Genomic DNA, 20,046 nt, shown 5'->3' with positions numbered 1-20,046 from the left:
GCTGAATGCTGCATCCATTAGCAACAGTTGCAGCTTCAAATAATATCTCAGGACTTCTGCTCTTGGTTTCTCGTGTCTCAGTTACTCACCACACAGACCCCCGTACTGTCAGCGGCATTGCATGCGTGAGCAAGTCTCCCAAAGGCATGCAAGAAATTCAAAGAATGACGCCTAACTGTCTCTTCCTCCTGTGGTTCTCATTTCATGGGCTCAGCAGCACTACAAGCCTCCTTTACACCCTTAAATATTAACACAGCTATTCTCTTGATGTGGGATTCCTCATTATCATATGAATAAATGATTAATTGTCACTGTACCCACCAAGTGCAACTTTTATAACTATATGAATCAGCACTTTGCCAAACCCTTCAAGAGTAGTAAGAGTTTTCAGGCATTTATTGCACTTTATTGCTTCCTGGATCATTTAAAAGAAGTCACTGACCAACAGCCATTTACACAGGCTTGAAAGTTTACCACGGATGTACTGAGCAGTTCTGTGTTTCAAAATGCAGACAAACTTTCTTTCCCAGCAATTTAATGCTGGCTATTTGGCAGAAAACTCCACGGCTTGTCCAGCAAATGCTACTATTTGTGATGGCACATCTTGCATATTACCAGAAGATAATTTTAATCAAACTTTGAGCGTAGTTTTAAGTACTGTTCTAACAATCATGCTGGCCTTGGTGATGTTCTCCATGGGCTGCAATGTGGAAATTAAGAATTTCTTGGGCCACATAAAAAGACCCTGGGGTATATTTGTGGGTTTCCTTTGCCAGTTTGGAATTATGCCTCTCACAGCCTTCTTGCTCTCTTTGGCCTTTAACATCCTTCCTATTCAAGCTGTCGTGGTGCTGATCATGGGATGCTGTCCAGGGGGCACAGCCTCGAATGTCATCACCTACTGGGTGGATGGAGACATGGACCTAAGGTAAGAGCAGCCATTCTCTAAGTACTTCATGTGGTTCTTTACATGGTAAATTTTACATTGAAAAGGACTGTTTGATCTGTCTGATGTTTTTCTTAGCTTCCTGGCACATGCATGGTGGTTTCTCCTTGTAAAGAAGGTTAGTTACCGTAATCGCAGTAAATATAAGCAGAATAGCAAGTATCCTTGGTTCATTGGAAATTTGTGAGGAAACTATCACGACAGAACTGTGTACATTAGAAATATCTTTATTGTAAAACTTCAGATCCTGGAGCAAATATAGTTTATGAAGACAATTAAGATAACATACATTGTGAAAACTTTGCCCAAGTTAGAATTACTTTTCTTTCCCCCAAGATCCTGAGTTCTAAAAAAAACCCCACGTAGGATTTTAGTATCAAAATCCTCTGCACAAGATATTGGCTGTGCAATTGTTCTTGAAGTAATGTTTCTTGAAAAAGAGCTCCTGTGGAAAAATATTTTCCCTCCTTTTGTGTTCTATACAGTGAAAAGGCAGGCATTTATTTTCTCTTTGGGAACTAGCTTTAGTGAACATCACTTGTGACAATTCTTTCTGCTCCTGGAAACTTATGCAGAGTCTTCAAACTGAGGGAATATGTTACAGGCTAGAAACCACTACTTAAGGCAGTCCCGCATATTGGGAGGCAATGAAAAACCCTCCTTTGTGGCAAAGTGTGATGGTCTCAACGACAAAGTGCTATGAACTCAGAAACAGATGTGTAAGGCACCTGACATGGCCTAGGACAACAAACACACAGGAGGAATGAACACTACACTTGATGCAAATTCCATAGAGGATTCATTAAGAGCCTTTAAAAATGAGCCGTCTAAGAATCCTAATATTTGTAGCTTTAATATGACATTTTTTCCATCCTTTGAAAAGAGTGAACTTTTCTGTCACATACAGGTGTTAATGTAAAAACAGCTTTCAAATTATGAATGAGGTCAGCTCTGCTAATCATTGACTTCCTCATTGTAGAGGAAAGAGCTATGATACTAAGAACTGTAAGACACTTATTTTGAATTAATACAGTTCTAAGAAACCACAGATGGGAAGATATTGAGTACAAGTCTGAAATTTTTTTCTAATCTCTCCTTGGAAGAATAAACTGAGCTAAACTATGCTTGGTCAGCTCTGTGTGTTCAGAGTTGCACCACTGAAATCAATGGTAAAAATGCAAATTTATAGTTCTATAAACATGAACAGGATTTCTATCCTGTGATGATGTCAGAGGGTGAAGTTAATTGAAAATGCCTTTAAAAGGTTATTCTTCAGATAAAGACCTTTACCGTAAGAAGTCAAAGGCTTTTGGTCAATACCTTTGCAACAAAGATGAAGGGACCACAGGATACAGGAGATTGTCAAGGCGAGCATCTTCTCAATAGAAGAGTAACATTAGAAGTTGTGTGGCTGGTTTCTGGAACCACCACAGTATTATAGAAACCTGCTCATCATATCAGACAATGTTTTCGTTTTAACTATAATATTTTATGATTGTACATTACAACCCATGGTCATTGTCTATAGTTCTGCTTCAACACCTCTCTGTGCAAATAGACCACAAGTTAGAGCAGGAATTAGTTTTATAATTAGCATTATAAGCACGGTCAGGTGAAGCATGATGCTTCATACCTTTCTTAGTAAATCAAACCCAGCTGATATTCTTTAATGTTTCCCCACGGAGACATCTCTTGATATTTCATAAAAACAACTGCTTCTGTGGAAACAGGGACTGGGGTTAGAGGATGGCCATATTTTGGAGAAGGATGTATGTTCAGGGACAGTATAAAGATACAGGAAATAGAGAGGTATGGAGCATGAGAGGTTTTATCCATTTGGGACTTCATCAAACCTTAATTGTAACCTGTGACCCTTTTTCTCTGTAGGAGTCTTCTACAGGAATTCTTTTGCCAGAGGCTCCTGCAAAATCCTATACAATGACTCTAAGGCAGAGAGTGACAGAAACCAAAATTAATGCAGATATTCCTGTGGCTTCTGCATTAATTTTTCTAGATTTCTCTGGATCTGCTCAGTTTGTGGGCCAGGACCAGTAGTCCCTTTTCTGAGGACAAGCAACAAAAAAGAGAAATTGGAAGTGAGGATCGTAAGAAAGCTTCCAAACTCTCTTAACTAGAACCGTCTCTCAGTATTTTTATATCAGAAGAATGAGATTTGTAGGCATAATTTTATCCATTCTACTGTAATTCTCAGAGTTTCCTCCTTATTTAAAATGTCTTTTTCTTCATTCCTGTAGCAGAATGCATCTTTTTGTACAACAGAGAACCAGAAATATCTTTGCAACATGCAGCAACAATACTTATGCTAAGCCTCACTGAGCAATTCTTAGCACCTACTCTTTGGCCTAGAGCAAAACAAGCCAGAAAAGGGAATTTCATTACATCACACGTCCTAGACAATGAAATGGATTTCTATGCTGTTGAGTTCAGAGTGAAATTTTAACAATCTAGAACTGCTGTTACAATGGAAAGCTCCATTTGATGTCCATCTCTGCCCCTGTTGCCTGTGCAGAAACCAGCCAGACAGGCAGAATGCAGACAGACTTGCCAACAGACCTTCCCGCTGGCCACCTGTCTGACTGCCTCATCGTACCAAAAGTTATGGTTCTGTGGCTGCAGAACACCTTGATATTTCGTGGTTTTTCTTTTCAGCAGAAGCCATTCCTTTCATTTAGGTTTTCTCTAACCTGATAAACAGGATAAATTGTCAGTACCTAGCAATATTTCTTGCACAACCTTTCACAAGGTGTGAAATGGTAATAAGAAAATGAGAAAAACCATGGGCTAGCATGAGATGAACAGTCACTGTAACCAATTTCTTTGCAGCATCAGCATGACAACTTGTTCCACGCTGCTTGCAATGGGAATGATGCCACTTTGCCTCTTTATTTACACCAAGATGTGGACTGATTCTGATGCAATTGTACTCCCCTATGACAGCATTGGTGAGTCCAGTGAACCAGCACTTTCCCTTCTGTCTATCCTCCCTTTAGTGACAACCACCTGTATACCATTATCCTGCAGTCAGGGAGAAATTACCTCAGATTTTTAAAAATATTCCTCTTTCTACATTTTAATAACCACCATGGGCATTAGGTACCAAAAATCATTTCACATCGTCCACAGCTCTGCCAAAGACTTGAAGCCATTATAAATATTGTACAGATAATTATGACAAGATTGTGCATGTTTTTCTTTCCACTCTGCATGGTACTGGGATAAGAATATAGAATAGTTAATATAGGGATGGCTGCTTCTCCTGAATGAAAGTGTTTGTAGCAGCTTTAAGACACGATCCTGCAAAGTGCTAAATGCTGAGGCCATAATCTGGCAAAATACTTAAGCACACGTGGATAATTAAGCAAGTGATTAAAACTGCTGAGTCTCTTTGAAAACCTGCAATCTACACTGCCAGGAGTGGCTTCATTTGACTTCCTGTCAAAAATCTCATCCAGCTACAAAGAGAAAATAGTTAAGGTATTTAGAAATACATGCTCTAGTGCTTTGCAGAGCTGTGGCCCTAGTGCTTATCAAGTGCAGTTCCATGTTGTGCTAATCTTAAAAACCAGCAGAATCACTTTCACATTCTTCAACTTCACTTCCCATTGTCCTTGGGGAAAAACAAAAATCACATACATTGCTCGTGCTTTCAAAATAAATACTGGAGGGGGAAGGCCAAAACAAAAGAAGCTCTAAACCAGTTGCTGATATGGTACAGTAGCAAAACACCTGCAGACAAAATGAACATTTAATATAGCTACTCACATCACAGGATAGTGATGATTAGCACACTCAAATTTCTGTCTGCCTTTCTGATGCAGGTGAATGAGCATGTAGCTCAGCAGAATGGCAATTACTTCAACAGGCTGCCAAAGATAACAGAGTCTATAGAAAAGCAAACGGGCAGGTGCGGGTAGAGTGAGCGTGCATGCTCCGGGGTGTGCACACCAGAAACATTCCCTGTGGGCTCCATGCCCACAGTCACTCAACTTGGTGTCTGTCCTGTTGTGAGCTTCTGCACCATAACTGGCCTTAACTTCTCTCCTTTTTTTTACAGGAATTTCTCTGGTAGCTCTTGTAATTCCTGTTTCGTTTGGAATATTTGTTAACCACAAATGGCCTAGTAAGGCAAAAGTGATACTTAAGGTAGGATATATAAGGCTGAAGCATAAGCAATTATGGACAAATTATGGAATCAGTGGCACCACTGAAGCAGTACATTGCTATTCATAGTATTAGTATCTGACTTCATAAGACCTGGAAAGATTTCAGCAGAAAACAAATGAGATGGTGTGGAAATGTATTGCTTTCCCTCTGCACAAACAGGCATGAGTTGCATGCAATATTAGAAACCATCATTATCTAAAGAACCTGCTTTTGTCTTTTGCTGCAACTATGTTAGTAATTGAGTTCAGTATATAATGTAAACTCAGATTGGAAGGCAAATCATTCAGGTCAACAGAAAGAAGTTTTTCTCTGCAAAACAATAAAAAATAAAATCATTATGGATCAAAATGCCTTCCTCCTTTTTTTCAAAGCAGTTTCATGCTTTTTTGTAGGCCAAATTTTGAGTGGGAAGTCAATTTTTATTTAAAAATAATAAACTGAAAATATTCCAGCTCTTATAAAAAAACCTAAAAAAATTATTCACAAAATACAGTTATCTTTGTAAGATGGTTTCGGATACATCAAAAATATGGGGGTTTTGGCAAAAACTGTTCAAAATAATAATAATAATAATTTAGCCATATCTAGGGTAGCAGCAAATTAATCATTCTGAGCATTTGGTTTAGGTTTAAAGAGATTTTCAGATGTGCTGAGAACTCTTGGCCTTTGCTAACCATTCTTAGTTAATACATATATTATCTAAATTTTCTTAAAGAAATCTAGTCTGGTCACTTGTTTTTCTACTTATATTTTGTTATCCTGTCTTTGCTATAGGCTCAGACAGCATAGAGCACAAGGTCTTTTTAAGTCAATTCATTTTCATTAAACTACTAACTTATCATGTTGCATTTTTAAATGCATTCACAGCTTACTATTTCTGTTTAATCAGTCAAGGGAAAAGCGTGGACTTGTACTCACATGAGAGAAACTCTACTTGATCTCTCACCAAAGCCCTGTTTCATCCCCTTTCTTGCCAAGTGGGTGAGCAACCCACAGAACGGTCCATTGACAGTTTGCTTTGTGTAGGACGATGAAGCATCAAGATTGAGCCATAGCTGTCAGATTAAGGCCCATATAGTGAGAAATTCAGACAAGAGCACAAAGGCAGTGTGCCAGGTGAAAGAACAGCGTGTCATGGCCAGACCATGTTTCTTCTTCCTAGGTGCATGTGGTTAATAGCTCAGACAAACAAAAGCACTTGTTCACTCAGTGCTCTTAAAAATGCTTCAGCCAAAGACTGATGAAGCCAGTTCAATGGGAATACATGTTTTAGCTGAGGAATAGATTCTTCTAACCTTAGACTAAGAAGTCTATCTCTGGGATTCCTGGCAACATATGCTTTAATGACAGACATTTCACTTGAGTATTGAAAAGAGAGTGAGTTATAACTTTTTTAGGGGAGCAGCAGTAAAGATCTCAGTACATTCAGACACAGGAAATAAGAACAACTGCAGTGATTACATCTATCTAGAAGGGCTATACAAGCTCATAACCAGTTTTCAAACATGAATTTTCAGCTCCATTAAAGATTTACCCCTGCACTTGGCAAATAATTTCCTAGCACTAGCTCACTAGCAGTCTAGCATCTAGTTAGCACACACTGTACTAAGCCTCAGAGTGTGATTCACCATGGGGGGAAGGAAAATGCGGTATTCTACCTACTAGGCTGTAAGTTTCCTGACAACTCTGGGGAAATTTTTCTAATGTGTGCACCATTCCTCACTCATATCACACCTGTATTTTTAATCTCTAGTCCTAAGTACAATTATAGTCAAGCCTTCAAAAGACTAGTTTTACAGGTATCTGCTATATATACCTATTACAGCTGTGTCTTGATCTAGAGCTGTTGTCACACCTTGAAGTACATCGTACATCTTTTGTTTGGGAAAAATGGCAGCTATCTAATCTCCCTGCCAGCTGTGAATTGTATTGCTGTAAACATTAGGTTTTGTGTTTAACAAGACTTTCAGTGACTCAGAGGCAATCACTGGCATGTTTGACACCATATTTGTTGTGTCTAAATTTCCTTGAGATCTCATTTGCACAGTATTCTGTGATTCCGTGATTCAGTGACTCAGAACCTCCTCTTTCCCTTCACAGGTTGGTTCCATTGTGGGAGCAGTGCTCATCGTGCTCATTGCTGTGGTTGGGGGAATACTCTACAAAGGCTCCTGGATTATCTCACCCAAATTATGGATCATTGGCACCATATTTCCAGCAGCTGGCTATACTTTAGGATTCTTTCTGGCTCGTGTAGCTGGCCTGTCTTGGCACAGGTATTCCACAGCTTTATTCAACTGTGTAAAAAGATTTTATTTCATGATTAATCAATGCTGAGAATGCTCCCTAAACATTAGTCATGTTACAGAGTCACTCATTCACCAACCCTGCTTTTTGCTATACTATGTGGAGACAAAACTTTCCTTGCGCACATTTATTTACAGATTCTGACTATAGCATTTCCTCCTATCCTTCATATGTTTTCCTTTTGTGTGCTAATATCTTGCACTTCAAATAAGTGAAACAGACCTGACTTGTAAGTGGGTTGGGACTCCAATAAAACTTCTCATGTAGATGTAGCAGTCTACAATTTAGAACATCATTGCGAGAGAGGGAGACAGCAAGTGCCACATATGTGCCTTTAAGGTGGTTCACAGTCTTTTACAGCTGCTGAACTGCCAATAATTGGTGGTACCAGCCATAGGCCGAGTGTTTTTTTGACTATGTCAGCTGAAGGATACAATTTTCTTAGTTATCCATTACATTGTTTGCCTATCCAGATTAGTAAAAAATGTAAGGACCTACAGGATACTATTTCACAACTGTCTTTGTATTATTCCCTTTAGGTGTCGTACAGTGTCTCTGGAAACAGGCATGCAAAACAGTCAGCTGTGTTCAACTATAGTACAGCTCTCATTCACTCCTGAACAACTTGAACTGATGTTTACTTTCCCACTCATCTACAGCATTTTCCAGCTGTTATTTGCGCTACTAATTTTAGGAGGTAAAGCACAGTGATTTTCTATTATAGCACTATAACTATCAATATTATTATTATCAGTTTAACTTTTCATGTAAATGGAGAAAACAAGAAGGGTAAAAAATAATCAAATGGATTTCAAACTCAAAGCATAACTTTAAAGAAACTGTCTGGAGGTGTTGAAATGTTTTAACAATATAAGGAAAGAAAATATTGCATGGCTATATGTTACTACAGTGTCTTTTTCGGGCAATTTTTATAATTCTTTTATTTAACACTAAACATGTATTGATCCTCAGGCTACCGTCTTTACAGAAGGCACCGAGGCAAAACAAAGACAGATGTCGAGAAAACAGAGCAAAAAGAGGATTCAAAATCAAGTGCCAAAATAAATGGAGGATTTGTATCAGATGAGATGAGAGAGAAAACTACCTCTGCTCCCACCAGCTGTAAAGATAAAGAATATATATAGTTTACTTAAACCTTTTTTTTCACATTATTTTTGCTCATGGAAATAGTTAACAAAAGAAGTTCTGCTGATATTGTACAGTGAGACTGTAAAATGATTAACTTAAGAAAGATCTACTTTGATTTTTAACATGTTTTTTGCCACAATGGTAAAATCTGGTTTTGAGGTTAATTCCCTAAAAATATGTCATGTTTTATTATGGATTATTTAAAAAAAAGCAGAATAAAGGTAGGCTGTTGCTAAAAAGAAGCTGATATCTGCAATACCAACTCCAGTCCATGGTCCTGCAAATCCATCTGCTAGTCTCAGTTCCACACCAAAGAGATATCTTGTGAAAGTGCCTGAGCAGGAACAGGAGTAGATGTGAAAGATCTGGAAAGGCTGAATATGAATCAAGCATGAAATTGGACCAAGCCAATAATGAAAGTTTCATTTAGTCTGGATAGACTAAAACACTGTATTAATTTATTGAAGCATTAATTTATTCTGAAGCTATAATTTTAGCAAGTGCAAGGCACCTTATGACTCCATTTTTTTGCCCAAAGTAATAGAAAGTAATAGAATGTAACAGTCTTGCATCTTCAGTCTGGGTCTTTTAGGTGCTGGAAACATGAAGAGAGAGACAAAGGTGAGGGCGTAAGCCTTGAGCAATTTTAGTGACAGCAGTGACACTTCATACAAAGGAGCAAGCAGAGGTTCTGGAAGTGTAAGAAATTATCAGCTCCTGCACTGACAGGAAGGCATTTGAAAATGGAACACAAAATGTCCCTGATTCATCCAGGACTAGTTCCACCAATCTTAACATGAGACAGCAGTGCTTGGAGAGAGTTATATATTTTTGTTATTTTATGAACTAAATAAATTTGAACAGATGAACATAGACAGATGTCTATGACACGTAGACATTGGTGTAGCTGACAATTTTAAGATTTTATTTATATCAACCCTGAATAGAAATAACTGGACGTACACATACCTTACACATTATTTGTTTCTGAAAATTCAAGAGTACCTATGGAAATCTCTCCTAACTGAGTGGAGAAAATGAGTATAATTCTAGGAGAAACAGTGCAGTAAACTCCTTGCAGCTGTAATTTTTTAAGGAAACATTCAGTAACATTAGTCCTGTAGCTGTTATGTAAAGAAAATTTCCAGAGAACTTCAGATAAATGAGTGAGAGGTTGGCTGACCAAAAAACTCAAGTATGAACTGGCTATGAATATGGAAACAGTACACCCTTTTGTCATATTCAAGTGGACCTTCCAAGGTACAGTGAGTTAATGTGGCAGGTTTTTTACAAACACAACTGAAATTGTGGAATTTAAGTTCCCAACGTGCAGCTTTCCACTGCTGCAGAAACATGCCCAGTACTAAACAAAGAATAAATTATTGCTGTCTACCATATGTGGGGGAAAGGGTCTCAAAATGTTCCTGAGTTCTGGGAAGCTTGAGGATGCTTTATTTGGCAGGGAGATCAGAATGGTCATAAGTTCCAAGGAGGAGTTCAACACTGAGTGGGAGTTAGTACACAATGAGGTGTTCTGTGTTTTATAGAGCAAATATTAAACAAAACAATGTGATGAAGACTGTTATGGAGAAATCATAAATTGTGAAATAACAGGTTCATCAAGAAAAGGATAAGCTGTTATTTGCAACATCTGTACTAAAATGATTGTCTTGCTCCTCCACCGGTCAAAAAATGGACAGTGGAAGTTAGTTAGGATCATGTCTTTCTCACGCACAAAGCTGCTACTCTTCCCCCATGCTGAACTTTGATGTTTCTGTGAATATTTCAAGCAGATCTTGAAAATGTATTGAAGAATAATCGTTTGTCTTGCTTATACTCTGTGTGCATGTGTGTGTGTGTGTGTGTGTGTGTGTGTGTATTTAACACAACTGTATAAACACTGAACTAAATAAAGTCAGAAACTATTTATAATTTTGCCTACTGGAGTAATTTAAGGTGAAAAGAATTGAGGCTGAAACCTAACATGCAGACAGAGTTTATAGCTTTGAGATGTAACAAAAACATCTCATGTTATGTGTCAAATGTATATGTTTAGTAATCATAAAATCATAGAGTGGTTTGGGTTGGAAGGGACCTGGAAATTTTTATAGTCCAACCTTCCTTCAATGAGCAGGGACATCTTCAACTAGATCAGGTTGCTCAGAGCCCCATCCAACCCGATCTTGAATGTGACCAGGGATGAGGCATCTACCATCTCTCTGGCTAAAATGATGATGATTAAATGAACATGAGATATCTCATGCCATATTCAATACACTTTTTTAATACATGTGTGCACTAAAGGCCCCTGATGAAGGATGAAGCTACAGTTACACGTAGCAAGGATCCTATGTCCCAAGCTTTACATGAAGCGAAGCCAGCTCAAAGATCTTGCCCCAAATATGGCTCTAGAGGAAAAAAACCCAGGTCTTGTTAATGTGTGAGAAGCAGGCTTATGCTGATGTGACAACTTCTAAATCTCAAGCTGTAGAGGTGAAATCTGGACAGCATCAGTATCAGACCATCACTTGTGGAACTGGGGTGAGCTGTCTCACAGTAATGTAAGGAACCACTGGAGAAGTTGTGTTCTCACCCCAGAGCTCTCCAGAAAGATATTTCTTTGTCTATATATAGACCTATAAATGCTGGGATATAGGCTATTCAGTTGCAGGAGTGTGGTGGCCTCCAGCCTTGCAGTTGCAGTTGTCTTAGTATTGTCAAAAGGAAAACCCTGGACTGCTGAGATCAGCTTGTTTAACCTGCTCAGCATCACCTCCTAACATTCCACAGTGAATGTGGAAAATCCTTTCAATGAAGGACAGTATCACTGAGTCACCACTCCTTTTTAAACAATCTTCTATCCACGGAAACAATCTGTGGATGGGACATTGCAGCTTGTGCAATTTAAAAGCATCATGCACTGTTGTTCAGGCTAACAACTGCCCATTCTAATTAACTCTTACACATATTGGCAATTGTGAATTTACCACTTCTAAGAAGTCATACAGGTTCTAGGCTACCACTGCTAGTTTACTTTTAGATTGTCATTCATGTTCAGAAGGCCTGGGTAGACTGTGACTCTGCTGCAGTGCTTGTTCTCAAGCTACTGCAGACAAAATGAGATGAAGTATGTCTAAGGAGAGACACCTTAAAAGTTGAAATGACGGTTGAATTAATGCCTCACTCATCCCAAGGTCTGTAGTATAAGGCCTATAAAGATGCAACAATCACATTTGCCAAGCCAATCTGTAGCCATAAATCTGGATATAAATATGTATTCCATGGTCAGCAAAGAGAGGGACAGGGAGAATTCTGGAAGGAGAAAAAGACATTGTGCATAATCAAGCGTGACATTCAGTTGCCTGAACACAGGACCTAGTGTGATGTGAGATGCCCTGGAATGTCCTGCCTGGATTTCTGCTGCCAGTCCAGGAAGTCACAAGTATTCTGTAGGTCCTGTGTCCTGCCTGCACCTACCATGGCAACTAAAATGGCACCACACACTTGTTTAATCAGCCTAATACTCCTTCTGACTTCCGTGTAATTAATCCTTATTTGCAGGGTTTCCTGTGATCCATATTAATTCCTCCACAATCAGATGAAAGGTCAATGCTTCACATGGGGTAATTGTAAGGCCATAAGAACACCCTCACAATATATTGTAAAATATTTAAGAATTTAGAAAAACAAACAACAAAAGTGTTACTTTCAGCTGCCTCTAAGAACTGAGCAAAAGTATATCTCCTTAAAAAATTTCTCCCAGCCCTGCATCTCCCCCTAGAATTACAGGGGACTTGGAAAGATCTAGAAATAAAATTCAGTGAGGACATTCTAAACTATGTCTATGTAAACAAAGAGCATACAAAAAAGTATTAGTGATAGCTCTACTTGCCCATAATGGACATAATGTAAGATGAATCAATCAATTACCAGTTTCTCTTGAAAGATCATAAATCAGCCTACTACCTTAGATGAAATTTGATTTAGAAAAACATGAAGCTTTAGAAATATTAAATTGAAATACAGGGCATCATCTTTTGGACTTCAATTTTTTGGGGATTCTGCCATGAGGACTGAACTTCTGCCTTTCTAATCACCAACTGAGAAATCTTTTGCAATCACAGCAAATACTTTAAAACTCCAAAGAAAGGGAAGGGAAAGCTCAACACTGAAGAAATTTCTGTTGACTTCAACAGGGAGTGGATCAGCTCCTTCAAATGGTTCACTTCCTGGTTACTACATATCTAAGATATTGTTATGAAAAGGTTTCTGTTCCAGACAAACAGAATCCAGTTAATTTCCCTTAGAGCACACAAGGCTCGAGGCAGTTTCTCATTCACTGCAATTCTTCCTGGCCATGAGAAATATTAGCAATTACACACCCAGTGTTTCTACTCAAACAAATTTAACATTGCTTCATATCTTATAGATGTAACTTAATTGCTTCATATATACTGATTAGGTCTGCTGATCAGGTATCGTTAAGGTAATTTGATACATTCTTTTAAATATGACTGCAGACCTTCTGTCTCCTTCTTCTGCAATGAGTTTAAGTATTACTCATTTGGGAGATTTCATCACAGTTTTTAAATATGCTTTCCGCCATCTCAATTCAAACTAGAAGCAAGGAGGTCATATTGAGATGGTAAGGCCCTGATTAAATAATTTGATGGTACAATTAATTCCCCACAAGTGGAATTAACTGCAGGGGATTAATGAAAATGTCAGGGTTACAGGTTTTGCTGGTGATGTGTTTCTAATGTGAGTAGTAAATCTGCTGTAGGTAGAACACAAATTCTTTCCACGAAAGGCTTTTTCTTTAAAAATATACTCTGAACTCATAAAATAAACCACAGCTAGTATGGAAAAATTTTCCATAAAAGTGCATCTACTGAGGAAACAGACAAAACATACAGCTTGTCTAGAAGAACACATATTTCAGGTTTATGATATCCAATGATCGCTAAAAGAAAGATAAAATTATGCACAATATCTAAAAACTGGGCTTAAGAAAAAGATGAAAAAAAAGACTGATTTATGGACCATAAATTCATTGCTAGCAATTTAATATGATGTTTGAGGTAAAGCTCATAGGATAGTCTTTAATAATTGTTTGCTGGAAACTGCAGAGATATGTGCCCGTGCCTCTTACACCCTTTTCTTAAGCACCTACTTGTGTCATTGCCAAGCTAACTGAAGCTCTGAGGTTCTTGTGTTTGCTTCTGCAGTCATTTCCAGTAAACATCAAATCCAAGGAAAAGCACAAGATGCTTTCAAATATTTTGCCTGTTGAAAGGGAAATAGCATCTGAATAGAAGGATAGAACAGACTCTACTGAAATGAACAACGTAGTGATGGGAGGACAGGAGAAAATTCAGATAAAATTATTTTGTGAAGACATACCTAGCTGTCTACAGAGGAACCAGTCATCACACAGATGACTTTCTGTCTGTTCTGTACCACTTCACCTGTTCTATAGTGCTTTTCAGAAATCTTCCACAGAAAACATTTAAGACACAAATGAAAACCTGCCACAGTCAGAAAATATAAAACAGCCAGACTGTTTACTATATCAAAATCACAAAGGATATTTGGATTGCCTCTGGAATATGGTCAGACCAGTTTGCAATTGAAGAGAGCATATAATCCTCGAGGTCTTTGCAGTCACTCAGAAACACGGTGGTGCTACAAAATGTGTAGAGGATTCAGCTGCATGGGTTGGGAGGTGAAGAATCAGGGATGGCTGGGAGAGGAACCTGTGTTCAGGCACTGGTGAGCAGAGAGCACTGGGGTGCCTTGTTCTCCAGCCAGCTGGGCTGCACCAGCTGTACTCATACCATCCACGGGGGCAGTGGGGAAGGATGAAGCAGCCACACTCTCTGTGCTTACTTTTCCCCACTTGGTTCCCTACAGACAGAGCCAGACCACAAGCCACTACTAAGGCTTGTATGGACAAGAAAATAGGCTGGGATCAGGCTCAAATCCAAGCTAACCTGACAGTAGAGATGAAAGTTTAGGCTACCCCTTTTCTAGTAAATAAACTGGGGAGCAGTCTCTGACCCCAAAGCCGAGCAACGCTGTCTCACTCACATGCACAAGGGTCAGCTCTCTTCCCCCACGAGCAGGAAGAACACACTTCTGGCTCTCTTCTGGAAACAATCCCCTTCATCAGCCCTAGCCTGGTGCCACTCAAGAGCGCCACCAGAGCTGAAGCTGTGCCAGGAAGGGTGCAAGCAGTCATGAGACAGCCCTCAAGCTCGCGCCTTCCTCTTGGCTTATTTACTGGTGTAGATGTAACAGTACATGCCCAAACCCATTTTTTTTTCTTTAAACACTCAAAATTGTCCGGCTTTAGCAGAGCCAGAGAATTCAGGGTAAAGACTGTGTATTTTCCCCTATTGTTTCCTTATAGACTTATGGTAACTCTGACTCATGTTGTTAATGATAAATTAAGCTTTAACTAAGTAGATATTTCAGTTAGAGCAATTTCTGCTTCTGTGGAAGAGAGCCCTCATTTATACAAAGAAATGAGCATGTTCATTCCAAAAGAATACTATATCTTTGATGTAATGTTGGGGGTTTTTTTTACAATTTAGTCATGGTGCCATTTACACTGCACTTTGAATGTTACATATTTTTATTGTTAAATAAATTAATGGCTATGAGAGGGAATGAAAGTGATCCCTGGTATTAAGTTCTCAAAGGAGAATTTCTACTTTTTTACTATGTTATGAAGGCTAATTTTATTGCATGAGCTATTTATGTTTAACTGCAGAGAACTACAGGGCCAGGTTCAGAGATTATGTTCTATCTTTAGGCATGTTTTTCAAAAATCTGTGACTCACATGATATTTACTCTGCATGTGCTGTGAGTTCACCCCAGACAGCAACTAAGTCCCATGAAGCTCCTGGCTCACTTTCCCCCTATAAGTGGGATGGGGAGGAGAATCAGAAAAAGGTAAAACTCTTGAGCTGAGATAAGAACAGTTTAATAATTTAAATAAAGTATACTGTTAATAATAATTTATTTTTATCTTTATTGTTATTGTAATGAAAATGAGAGAGAGAAGTGAATAAAACTCAAGCAAAACAAGTGATACACCATATAATTGCTCACCACTCACTGACTGATGGCCAGCCAGTCCCTGAGCAGTGAACATCCCCTCCCAGCCAACTCTCTCCAGTTCATATACTGCATGTGACATTCTATTGTATGAAATATTCATTTGGCTGGTATGGGTCAGCTTTACCAGTCATGCTCCCTTCCTCCCATCTTCTTGTGCATCTCCTCACTGCCAGAGCATGGGAAACTGAAAAGTCCTTGACCAAGGGTAAGCAGTACTTAGCAATAACTGAAACATCAGTGTGTTAACAGTGTTATACTAAATCCAAAACACAGTACTGTTCCATCTCCTAGGAAGAAAATTAACTCTTTCCCAGCCAACACCACGACAACATTATAAGAAAGGACACTTGACAGCGGAGGAGGAAGATTAGTGCTGAGAGGATACTCAGTCTGATGCATAAGCACCTTTGCAAAAGTGCAAAACTGTTTGTTGCACTCAATGTTAAACTCTTCGTAAAAGGTACCTGAATTCCAGAGACATATTGCAGTTTTATCTAGAAGCTCCTCAGACAGTTAAGCAACACAAGCATACAGACTCTGAAAGTGCTTAAAACATCATTCAGGTCAGAAAGAATTTTACCCCAAAGCCCAGCAAGGACCTAGAAATGAGGAAATCCACCACCAGTTGCTCCTCGGGGTCTCAGTCTAACAGACATGTTCTTAGCAAATCTACTTGAGTCCCAGAGCAACCAGGTGTTTCTGCTGGTTTTTTTATATGCAGCTACTGTTGATGACCCATTTACTACTTCCTTGTCCTCCTTCTCTCAGTGTACATTAGCCAAATCACCTTTGCTTTGGAAGAGTAGGGGAGGGCAGAGGGACAGAGTTCAATTTCCTCTTCCACCTAAGAAGATTTAAATCCCATTTCCCAATTCCCTAAAGAAATCTCAACCACTTAATTATTTTTATTACACTTGTGCTCAGCACGTATCAGCATCCTTAGCACAGAGCCTTTGAGCCAAGCTGTCCTTGTAGCTCTGCTCTCGACCGGCTTCCACTGTGTCCCTTCTCTGAGGGACTGCATATTCTCAAAGCAGAAGTCCTGTGTTCCAAGCAGCATGAAAACTTTCCCTAGAGGTCGTACAACTGCTTACATTCCTGCAAATTATGCAAAAGCACAGAAAATAGTGTGTAGGCATCAGAGCACTGTATGGTACAGTACTGCTCCTAGACTCTCCACCAGGATAATTGGACTGAGCCAGCAGCATATGTGGATTTTGACTTGTTCACAATATTTGATATGTAGGCATTTGTCAAGTCATATGTTTTATCCCCTTAGAAGAGAACATTGATGCTGACGGTGCAGTAACACAGGACTGCGAGATGCCTGAGAGACCGAACAGACACCATCCCCTGCCACTGGGGCTGCCCTCCAGAGAGCCTCTTCAGCCAGAGGGAAAGTAACCATGAGCACAGCTCAGCTGGTGGGTTGTAGGAGAGGGCCACGTGGGCAAAGAGTGACCAACACAGCTGCATCACAGAGGTGTGTGTGTCAACAGCAACCAGTGTGAGCCATGGCACCTCAAGTCCTTACACATTCCAGTCTGTGGCTGGAGATTACCCTGTGCACAAGGAAATGGTGCTAAACGACAAGGTGGCCAGGAAGAAAGTCTGCACACAGGGTTGCAGTTCATGTCCACTGCTATTTGTTTTTGCAGTACTTACAAGTATTGGCAAAGGCCAGCCCCCAGCACTATGGGGTTGAATCAGGCCCTGTCCTCTGTGCTTTAAGGGTGTACATATGTACACACATATATATACACATAGAGTGAGACAATCTAGACAATCTTCCTTCTGGCTGTGTGGAGGTACCTGGGCCTCCATGTGCCTGAGCACATGCCAGACCCATCACAGATAGCTCTGGTATCCCCAGGAGGTAAATCTTAGATCCAGAAAGGCACTGTTGTACACACCAGCTCTTTGTCAGCAATTGATAGATAAAGCCATGTATTGCAGGGCACTTAACAACAAACAATAAGTCTAGACTCAGCCAGAGAGGTGCAAAGAGCACCTCTGTCCTATTTCATGCAGATTGACTAGATCACTAGCAGGGAGATGGGAAAAAAAAGGTTTATCTCTTTCAGAAATACAAGTGTGAATATATGAGTAGGTATAAGAATAGAGGACACTAAAAGGAGAGAAGAGAAATGAGGATGACAGATATTGGTAGAAGTGTGCAAAGCTGAGCAACTACATTAACTATTGATGGAAGTAAAGTCTGAGCAGATAGAAACAGAATGGATATAACACAAGGAAAGCCAGAAATGTTGATTGCAACAGCCCAATCCAACCAAGAAGACTTTTGGCATAAAACTGAGATGAGGGATCAGAATTAGCAAGAACAGTTTTTAGAAAAAAACAGGGTGTGGAGCCTTTCATATCGACACTGACAACTGCCAAAGAATTCACATTTTTCAATATTCCTCTTTTTCTCTATGAAAATGTACCATCAAAATTCAGATATCAAAACAGATGACAAAGTAACTGCTCAAAGTTTAATATTCCTTTTGTCTTTAACTACATGCTGAATCAAATAGGGTGTGCCACACACTTTTACCAGTGAGTCCCATCTTTACAACATCAGAGATAAAAATGGCTTTTCTTATCAGATAAATTTCAAGCGAATTGAGACAAGACCTCATCTAAAAGATGCACTTTGGATTAGAAAGTGAGCAATGGACAACTGCTAAACTGCAAAGAATCAAAAGAAAATAACATCCTTCCCTTCAACCTGTACCCTGATAGATATACAAAGATCTGTCTAATTTTGTTGTTTTAAACAAACACTTCAGTCAGTTTTTCTCTGTAACTTTCAAGCAGAATTTAGTTTTACTCGCTGCAGTACAGGCTCTGTCTCCTCAGCCCACTTTAATTTGTCTGGTTAGTTTACATCAGAAAAAGTGAGATCCATGTTAAGCAGTTTCATATAGTGCTCTATTTCACTGAATTTATGACACAGACTGAGCTTCCACAGAAAAATGGTGTACTGTAGCAAATATAATCTATGTATTCTTAGGAAAAAGCTTAGAAAGCAGCCTAAGCAAATATAAAATATTTTAGCACCATTTTACTGTGCACTCATTAAGTAGTAGACTGCACAGATTGGTTCTCTCTTTCCTCCCTAACTCTAATATCAAACTTGTGAAGATTGATCTGATTTTTGTGTGGAGAGAGTTTTGCACAGATGATTGGGATTTGTGAATTCAGATTTTAGACTAATTTTAGATCTCAACACAGATAACTGAAATCCTTTATTGCAGTTTAATCAATCCCTTGAAATTTTTGTCTAAGTGATAATGAGTACTCCATCTCTTGAAGCACTGTACTAAATCTCATTTTCTGTTCAGAATAGTAGGTTTTGGCTGCAGAAATTTTAATGGAAATTCCACATTCTATGCAACACCACCAAACTAAACAACCTCAATAGTCTTTAAAAAACAGGGATCTGTGGAGTTAAACTCATAGGTCATTTCAGATCTGTCACTTGCTATTTCAATTGGAAAACAATTTACTGTACTGCTGCATTTGTTTTTCCTTCCTTCCAACTAGCTTATATTATTTTGTCTTGTCTCCTATTTTTCATTCTATGTCCTGAAGCTAAACTTTTGAAATCATGTGAAATATTTACACAGAAATCAGAAACTACTGGTATTTAACATGACATATGATGGAAGCAGGAAAACTGAGCTCCGGTTTCATTCTGCGTAATCAATCCCTGAGATCAGATGATTTCACTGCACAGCAGGATGTGCCAGCACAGTGTGTTCAAATAAAAAGAGAAGACCATAAACATTATCTACAGCAAAATGTGTGAAAAAAGTTATCGCTTCTTTGCATATCTTGTTCTTGAAAACTGGCATCAGAGATATGAGATAGCAAGGTGGAGTACAAATCCAGGCACTAATTGGTTTAATTTTTAGCTCTGAACAACATAGATAAAGGGTTTGCTGATGATGTACCATCAAGATGCATCTGCTTCTACTAAAGCATCTTTATTTACTCAGCTCAATGAAACACCAACCCAGATACCAGGAGGAAACAGATATTCAATTAGACTCATGGATATATCCTTGGCCAGTCTGCCTTGGTGGGTGTAGATATAAGATCCTTCCATCACTGGCTTTGCCTGCACTGCAAGATGTCATCCTGCTTGTTCACAGAGCCCATGAGATGATCATCCCATATGGCCAAGAGTCACAGAATCCTAGAATCATTTAGGTTGGAAAAGACCTCTAAGATCATTGAATCCAACTGTGAACCCAGCAGTGCCAAGTCCACCATTGATTCCTGAAGAGCAGCTACATCCCAGAAACTGGGAAAGGTCCTCCTCATT

At 39.1% G+C, this 20,046-nt stretch overlaps 1 protein-coding gene across 1 annotated transcript; it reads left to right on the top strand.

Moving 5' to 3' along the window:
* The first annotated feature begins 84 nt into the window (after positions 1–84).
* On the top strand, positions 85–10,519 carry SLC10A2 (solute carrier family 10 member 2). The gene is made up of 6 exons (XM_048326489.1): positions 85–928; positions 3,791–3,909; positions 5,022–5,110; positions 7,232–7,407; positions 7,978–8,135; positions 8,411–10,519. Exons 1-6 carry the CDS (start codon positions 507–509, stop codon positions 8,581–8,583), a joined length of 1,137 nt encoding a protein of 378 aa, XP_048182446.1. The 5' UTR covers positions 85–506; the 3' UTR covers positions 8,584–10,519.
* Positions 10,520–20,046: the final 9,527 nt, after the last annotated feature.

The sequence above is a fragment of the Corvus hawaiiensis genome, chromosome 2 (assembly GCF_020740725.1).
Source record: "Corvus hawaiiensis isolate bCorHaw1 chromosome 2, bCorHaw1.pri.cur, whole genome shotgun sequence".
Classification (NCBI taxonomy): domain Eukaryota; kingdom Metazoa; phylum Chordata; class Aves; order Passeriformes; family Corvidae; genus Corvus; species Corvus hawaiiensis.
This window is presented reverse-complemented; position numbering and strand designations above follow the sequence as displayed.